The following is a 9346-nucleotide window of genomic DNA, read 5'->3' on the forward strand; positions in this document are numbered from 1 at the left end:
CGTACTTTCGTGTGTACATCAATAATTTTTCGGATGAAGGTGAGATGGCGCTGTTCGAATATTGAAGAAATTTTCCGTACACCTAGGTACCTATTGCACAGATTTTTTAAAATAATAAGTCATAACAATAAATAGCAAATAAGATTTTATACATGATATACGCACATACAAAAATAAAATTTACTAACAATAGTTGTTGAGATCTATAAAACATCCATATTGCATGGTGCATACTTTATTTTTTTTTAATATTGAATTCATGTGCAGAAAAATATAAATCGAGTTATCTTCTATTGCAGTAGGTAAAGGTTTTAATATAAATTGCAATCTTGAAACAAATTATGGATTTATTTAAAAAACCAAAAAGCCTATATAATATACATAAAACAAAAAGTTATTACGTTCACACTTCATGAATCATGACCACATCGAATTATTTGAATAATTGAAAATGCATAATGTGTTTAACCATTACATAAAAAAAAGAAAATAAAGCATGGCAAAGAAGAAGCAAGAATTATTCATCGATATAAACAATGAAAAAGAATTTAATAACATTCTAGATCATAATTTGGATAATATTGTATGTAAGTAAGTACTACATAATATCTGTGTCACGCAGTTCCATAAATACATAACAAATCAACAGAAAAATATTCAATCTCATTGAAAAAGTTCTTTTTGCTGTGGTTTAGCGAACGTAACAGATAGCCAAACAGACAAAAAGGCAGGACAGCGAAGCCGGCCCGTAGTGCCCTTGGGAACTAATGTTGAATGACTGAAAATCAAAACAGAATGAAAAAAAGGGAAAATGTAATGTGTATTTGTAGGTGCGGAGGTATTTTGTTCGTTTAGTGGTCCCTGCACGGCCCTTGATCGTCTCTTCGTGCGAATTAAATTAGATTGGAGCGACGGAAAAATGGTGTTATTAAGGGTTCGTATTTAAATATTAATGCAACTTTAACTATATGAGTACAATATATACTATTGATGTCAAATTTCCATTTTGAATGTGGGAGTCGAGTCCTTACGGCATGAGGTGACCCACGTAGAGGTTCGGTGTCAAATATAAAGAATAGTATAATATTTTGGTCCAATCATGCTTCTGACTTTCGTACCCTTTTCCTTACCATTCCCGGTCCATTTTTTTTATTCCCATCGTCAATCCTCTCCTTATCCCTTTTCCTTAAATGTAGGAAACGCATTTGCAGCGGCCCTTTCTATCGCATACCGTCAGACAAACCACCAGCGCAGTCAAAAAAACAAAAAAATACCTTCACTTTTGGGTTGCCCGTTGAAAATTGCAAATTTACCATATTTCCAGGTACTGGCCGACGAAATAGAATCGCTAACTAGGTTTCAAAATCAAAGCGAACCCATCTTCTTGTTTATTTTGGTGAGATTCAAAACCTTTTTAGACCGGGAGAGATAAGGTATAGGTACAATATATTTAATTCTGCCTTTGATTGATCGAATTTTATATTTCATATGGTATTAACCAATATCAGGTTTATCATTCATCGTCATCATCATCACCACACATGTTCCCACTGCAGGGTCAAAACAGGAATTACATGAGGGTTCAGGTCATGTAGCAATACCGCCATGTAGGTTTCCTTACAACGTTTTTCTTCACCGTTTCGAGTCGTGGTGATGTGAATAATGTGCAGATAAAAAAAAAAACAGTTTATTTAATGCTCGTTCGTCCGGTCTCGAGCCACCGATCCTAACAATGCACGAATGATTGAGCTCATGCAGGGAACAAACCTTTGCAAATCTGGTCCTACAAACCAGCCACAAGGGATTTGTGTATTCGTGCGAATGTGTGTTACCGGCATTAAGAATTTTATTCATACACGTGTCGTGATAGAACCAATATCAGTATTAGCTTCATGATTCGAAAATACTCGGTTGAAAATTGTCGATATTACCTTACCTTTCGACGCTAATTTTAACCGCCTGGTTTATAAGTTAATTATCTATTCTCAGAACAAGAAAATAACAAGAATATTCCGAGGCGTAGACAACGTGAAATTCGCGGATGTAGCTAAAAAAGAAATTGAGCTTTATAAACAAAGGCAAGAGGGTTTCGTGTTCGATCGATTGACTTTTGAGTTAAATGAATCTTCGCCAGAAGAAATTGTGAGGGTTTTTATTAAATACAGTAACACTACACCATGAACTAGAATAGAATGATGTTAAAACGAAGTTCAAGTTATTATGAAGGTGATAGGTACATGATTAGTAATTATCACGATTTAAACTTTTTGGACAATAATATTTAAAAGTAAAAAAGAATCCAAGGACAAAAAATCAAATTGAATTGAACAAGGAAATGTAATTAGAAATTAAAAACTTTTTAACGGATTTTAAACGCGATTTATTCATAATATTATTAACCCGACGTTTCGAACACTTTACAGCGAGCGTGGTCACGGGGAGATAAATCGCATTTAAAATCCGTTAAAAAGTTATTTAATTTCTAAATGTATAATACTCGCTTAAAATCAAACACAAGAAAATACTAAGGAAATATAAGTTGATGGTGTTGTAATAATAATGGTGTTGCTTTTCATTATTTTTAAATCTTTTAGATAAATCTAAATCTATTCAACAATTAAAGATTCTCAGTTAAAGCAGACTTAAGAAAGTACACATTGATATTAAGAGCATAACATGACATGACAGTCGTACCATTATGTTTAATTATAACATACGCCAATTTACGTTTAGGAGTGGCAAACCAAACGTAACATGGAAACGTTGCAAGAAGCAAACGCCCAACATGCTCGCCGAGCGGCTCGGCAAGCGGCTCGCAAACGGCACCGAGCCGAGCTCATGGTGCCGCATCTGCAACAGCTTAACTTCGTGCTGTACTGGCCCCACGCGATACATGCTCACCCTGAGCTATATGAGCGATGGGATATGAATAGTTAGTACTTTAGAACTTTGAAAATAAAAATTTTGGGTAATTTGAGGAAGACTGGGATTTGAGAGATGAGAAGTTTGGGGATTTACTATGCACCTATCTACCCTAGATAGGTGCATAGTGACATTTGAATAATGTAAAATTAAGCAACTGGTGCTGGTGCAACAAATGCATATAATGCTATCTTAAGTGAAATTCCGTGTAGAGTATGATGAAGATAAAACATCTGTTTTACTATACGATTTTATTAAGTAAAGCTGCAGAACTAGGTGATCCTTCTGATTTTTGGCAGACTGGCAGACTTTTCCGTTAGTTTTCATCGAAAATTGAACACATTATCGATTGTGCCAATGGCGAAATCAATTTAATTTTTTGATATTTGATAACTAGAGGCTCGTCCCGGCTCCACTCAGGGAGCGTTTAATCGGGATATAAAGTATTCTATCACCAAAGTCCGCTCATGTTCTGTTTGTGTACCAAATATTATAAAAATCCGTTCAGTAGTTTCAGTGTAATAGACGGACAAACATCCAAACAAATAAATTTTAACATTTATAATATTAGTGTGTTTAATAATTCAAACATGCATGAAAGTTAAATAAAACCTTAATAACATAGAAGCAAGAGCAGTACTTAGGACGTAGGTAACGCGATTTCCGCTATTCGGAAACCGGTGATAAATAAATAAAATTATCGTCAGTGCATGTACCTTCACTAAAACGGAACATACAGGTAAACAAGAAAATAATGAAATAATATATTCTTAAACGTAACAGTCATAACAGTCCATGGTCCTGTAAAATCTAATCAGTTTAATCTTTTTTAAGTGCGTTTCCTTTAAGTTTTCAAAACATTTTAAAGATGGTCTTAGAAATTCAACAAAAAGTTAAGAATGAATGAGTAGCTTTTGAGATGTTCATAATCATATGCATCATAGAAGCAAGATGTAAAATTAAACTAAGAAAATAATAAATCATGTAATATTTCTTTTTAATACAGATATTATCATGGTTGGTCGTGAAGAGACTCTCCTGGATTATGACACAGCGTTAGATGTTTTATACGCGGGTGATGCACCTATAAACGAGGCATCCATGTATATGCTGACATCTGCTCCAGCTTTGGCAATCTGTTTCAGAATTTTGGATCCTGACAAACATTTCGTTTGTACGTTTCGATTGTTTATTGGTTAAATACTTAAAAAATAAAGGGTTTATGTGTCATAGTCGAACTCAAACTCAAACTCGAATACTTTTGAATCGTTATATTAGACAGATATAACATTTACCACCGGCTCGGAAGGCAGTTTCTACAAATAAGAGCCGGCAAAGAAACTCTGTAGTTGCTCTTTCAAAATAATATAAATTTTACATTTTAATACTACATAATATGTAACATGTACATAACAATGATGCCAATGAACTGACCTGTGGTTCTTAAGCGATAACATTCCATGGATTGTCATATTCCATATATTCATTAATGCTATAGTAGGCTCTCTAAACCAATACATTTTTAATATAGTTTTTGAATTTAACACTATTAAACGATGTAATACTATGAGGAATTCTATTGTATGAGCATATACATTGTCCCATAAATTAATTTTTAACTTTACTATGCCGGAAAACAGGCATTTTAATTTTATTTCTGTTCCTCGTGTCATAACTATGCCTATCACCTACTTTTTTATGTAAGTCGAATAAATAATATTTCCTAATATGAGTAAATATAAACATATTAGGGAGCCGTCGAAAAGTACATATTCCCCACGTAAATAATGTCTAGGCGTGTTGAAATAGGCGTTTCTTAAGTGTATTGGATTGAAATTAGTTTTCTTTGACATTTTGAAACTTCCCAAGTTAATTATTACAACAAACCGATGTGATTGTTTATTGTTTCACCATTGATTAACTAATAATTTGTTATGTATATACTAAATAACCATAATGTTTGATTAAAGCCATAGTGAGAAACATTCTGTATGAAGATGTATCACCGTTGGACGACACTAAAACATTTGACAAGAACATACAGGAGAGATCTGCTTTTGATATTTACAAGACATATAGTCCCACTAAAGAAGAAGTTTGGCAGAAGAGACGAGAAGAAAGGCTAAGAAAAAAGGTAATGAATGTTCGAACATGAAAGGAAATGGATTAACATGGTTAACTTCAATGAAACAATTTGAATGAAAAAATGGGAAAGGTATTAGGAATATTGTTCTGGGGGGTTGTGGTAATTTTTATATGGGATAAAGACAGAGCTATATAGGTCTAGCGCCAACATATCCCTACAATAGAATTAAAACTATTTAAAGACATACAGTAACCCCCGTGGTTCGGGTAAACTAAAAACATTTGAATGTTATCATTGGGTTATAAAGTGCCCATGAAATTTCAGTAATATTCTCGCAAAATAAGGTTACGTACGTTAGAAATTTCTCATCAATGTAGATCGATTCATTTAATCAAACGATCCGGTGAATTCTAAATTACAAATGTTCTAAATTACTCATGGTTCGTATTAACCTCAATTCACACGATATGGTTAAGAAGTTAATTTAAATCTTCAAGAGAGAAAAGAGAAATCTTTCAAACAAGAGAAACATTTACAGGAAGAAGCTATAGAGAAGCGTACGAGACGTTTATCAGAAATGCAGCGCTTGGCACGTCAAGCGATTGCTGACGAACTTGAAGCCAGACGATTTGATAAGGAACATCGGAAGTTACAACTTCTTAAAGCTGGAGTAACTTCCTTACTGTATTAATATATTTAATTTACTATAATAATAATAATTGTCTCTATACTTATGTGTACGCATTGTGATACTCAATATCTTTTTCTCAACCGTTTGCTTATTAGTTTACTTTATATGATATTATCATCGTCATTATCATATGGATTGTGGATTGTGTTGGAATAATATTAAGTATTTTATAGTTGTTTATTGTGGGAGTCGAGCACGCTTCGGCACGAATTGGGTCAATTCGCACCGGGGAAGTCAATTCCCACTACGAAACACCGGCCCATTTCCTATTTCACAATCTCTCAGTCCATTCCTTCTTTCCAGTCGTCAATCCTTTTCTGTTCCTTTATCCCTTAAAGGGCAGCAAAGTTCATGGGCGGTGGTGATCGCGTACCACCAGGCGGACCACCGGCTCCGTTACCCGCTATGCCATCAAAAAGGTTTTAGGAATAAAATCTAATTTCAGAATTTAGAAGCCTTAGAAGAATTACAACAAGAGCCTGATGACGAAGAAGTTGACATTGTAGTACCTGATGTGAGTTTATTGGTAAAAGTTACTATTCTTAAAATTATTACACGTCCGTTTTTAGTTTGAGTTAGAAGATTTTCCCAGGATCCTTTTCCTTTCCAGTCCATTCCTTTATATCCTCCGTCTATTTTTTTCTTATGCTTTTACCCCTAATTAACTTTTTGTCTTGTTTAATTTCTTTAGAAGTAGAGAAATATAATGAACAAACGTATAATGTTGCATAATGGATTGTTTGTCTCCACTAATATGATAAAAAGTTGATAAACTATCAACACAATAATATTCTCAGTAAAAATCCTACTAATATTATGGATGCTTAACTTAAGAGTAACAAACACATACACACATCCTTAATGTGTGTGTGTTTGTTACTCTTTCACACATAAATTACTGCACCGATTGCTATGAAATTTGGTTCGTAGACAGCTGGACAAGTGGAATAAAATATAAGCAAATAACATAAAGGCATATTTTTATTCCGATATTTCTACGGGATACGGACTTATGCGGGTAAAACCGCGGGGTACAGCTAGTATTGAATATAAAAAAGTCTATAGTAAATTTTTGGGGGATTCATGCGAGGACTTCAAGTGTTATTTTTTGTGATTGTCTCGTGCTGTCTGAAGAACAATAACAAATGAAACGATTTAATCAGGAATTGTCTGATGAAGAAGAAAGCAGTTTTGAAGAGGATGAAAATGAATATTTTCCGCCGCCTGGCTTGATTGTACCTGGCTTTTACGCTCCACCCAATGACATAGCTAAAGCCAATGGCTTAGCTGTTCTATTTCCAAAGGTATTTATATAATTAGAATAGTAGATATACATACTATGTACTATAGCAATACGTTTTAAAGCAATAACCTTTTAGATATGTGTAATGGTTGAAACGTAAACTCATCTTTGATGAGCATTATTTGTGCTGGAGACATTTTGTAATAACGCTATTTCCTGTAGTAGCAAATGAATGGTAAATTTATTTGTGTTTACAATATTGATACCTTCTGTCCTACTATCCTATCCTGTCATACTAATAGTAGAAATACGACAGTTTGTAAGGATGTGTGTGTGTTTGTCACTTTCACGCAAAAGCTACTGAACCGATTGCAATGAAATTTGGTACGTAGATAGCTGGACAACTGGAATAACATATAGGCAACATTTTTCCCGATATATTTACGGGATACGGTCTTATACGGGTGAAACCGCGGGGCGCAGGTCTTCGATAGATAATTCTTTTTCACAAAAAATGGTCACTAAGGTCTGTAGGGAGGTCCAATCCAAATTCTTAAATCAGACCAAATGACAACAATTTACTATCACAAAAAAATCACGTCAATCGGTTGATAACTCATGAAATAACAAAAAAAAAGTCTGTGGATCTTAGAATCTACTTCGCTTTTGAGATGTCGGTTAAAAACATGTGGCCAGTTTTAAAATAAAACATGAAACATTTCACAGTGCGCTTTGCATCATTACGAGGTAAAAGTTCCTGGAATCTATTAACGATATATTTAACAATGCTAATTACTGATTATTGTAATTAGTTACAGTCATTATCTTTTAAATATATATTATAAAAATGCGAAACTAACTCCATATTTCTGTCTTTTCTTTACACAAAAGCCACAGATCCGAAACCGATTAAATTTGAAATTGAAAGGACATAGGATAGTTGATTGTATGTCTTTTCTTTGTCTACGTGGGTAGAGCAAACAAACGATCAAAGACACACATTTACAATATAAGTACGGAACTCCTTTAACAGCTCATATTTTTCATGAAGAATCATTATATTTGTAATTAACTATTATTAATTATTATGTGTATCTCTCCATAATACTCGGGTACCTCCAGAACGCAGCTTGCCCATGACAAAACTATAGAGATACAGCCCTGGGCAGTCCGCGGCTAATGTAGGACTATTGCAAAAAAGTGGAACGTAACAAAACTGGGCTATGGGAAGGTTCGATGGGTTGGTAGGTTGTGTCTATGGGCGTCTGCCTTTTAAACTTTCGAAAAATTGAAAAATATTGGCAGACGGTGCCTTATTAATTATTATTATTAATGTATTATAAAACATTACTCATATTATACATACTTACTATATTACAGCTAGTTGCAGAGCATGTAACACCAGAGCCGGAATATTTACCGCCCCACGTACTCGTGCTACTCGATATTAATAAGCGACACAAAGCTATAGATGCTTTAGTTAAGTATAGATCAGCTATTATCCACGTAAGTGGGTCTTGCTTGCTCAAATCTAGATTGTTAGCTCAACTTTGTGTATTGGAGTGCATTGGAAACAAGGAGAAAGGGGTTATCCCCTTATGGGTTAGCAGTTTGAATGAAGTATTGCCATTGCGAGCGCTATGTGGGAACAAAGCTATCCGAGTCTTCTCTCATGGAAAAGAAATTCGTTAAAAACAAATATATTTATCACTGATATCTCAGTTTCGATAAGAGAGAAAGATAACAATGAAAATGGAGTCCTTTAAAACTGTTAATCTTACCATCCGAGAAAGACATGACATTCTTTGTAGATTTTTCTATATTATAGGTAGTTAAGTGAGATTCTATGGATTTCTATACACTAACAAAGAGAGTGAATAGTGTTGAAGTATCTAATTTAACTATATTGTTAATAAATCCAAGTTTTTGGGTGGGTTCAACCGAGCTAGTCGTTCGCCTGATGTTGAGCAATCAGCACCGTCCATGAAGTTTTGCAAAGGTTGTGCTTCTGCAAATACATTTCCCGATTTGAAGGATTAAGATATCAGAAAAGATATTTATTTTATTTAAATTTAATTTCATTATTATATACATTGTCGACTGTAGCATAAAAAAAAAGTCACCCTTCCCAATCTTGATTAATAATTAATGAAACTACGTCAAGAGTCACAACTAATAACTTGTTTGATGTGTCTAGTAAGATCATCGCAATTGTTTATAGATGGGTATATTTCAATTGAAAACGCCTTACGATGCAAAACACTTGGCTTACAGTGTAAAGCAATTTGATTCTATAAATTCCTGGTATGATCTGTAAGTAAAAGTACAAAATCGTCAGTTTTACTTTGATGTTATTTTATTCAAATAGTTGTAATAAAAGTTAGACCATGTATTATGTTTATTT

The 9346-nt window shown here is 33.9% G+C and overlaps 1 protein-coding gene across 1 annotated transcript; it reads left to right on the forward strand.

Moving 5' to 3' along the window:
- The first annotated feature begins 496 nt into the window (after positions 1-496).
- On the forward strand, positions 497-9333 carry LOC119831855. Its single transcript, XM_038355407.1, has 12 exons — positions 497-587; positions 831-934; positions 1325-1396; positions 1990-2142; positions 2734-2932; positions 3929-4096; positions 4893-5056; positions 5547-5678; positions 6145-6213; positions 6863-7003; positions 8323-8448; positions 9164-9333. The coding sequence occupies exons 1-12, from the start codon at positions 497-499 to the stop codon at positions 9257-9259; spliced, it is 1515 nt and encodes a 504-aa protein (XP_038211335.1). The 3' UTR covers positions 9260-9333.
- Positions 9334-9346: the final 13 nt, after the last annotated feature.

Source organism: Zerene cesonia, chromosome 14 (genome assembly GCF_012273895.1).
Source record: "Zerene cesonia ecotype Mississippi chromosome 14, Zerene_cesonia_1.1, whole genome shotgun sequence".
NCBI lineage: Eukaryota > Metazoa > Arthropoda > Insecta > Lepidoptera > Pieridae > Zerene > Zerene cesonia.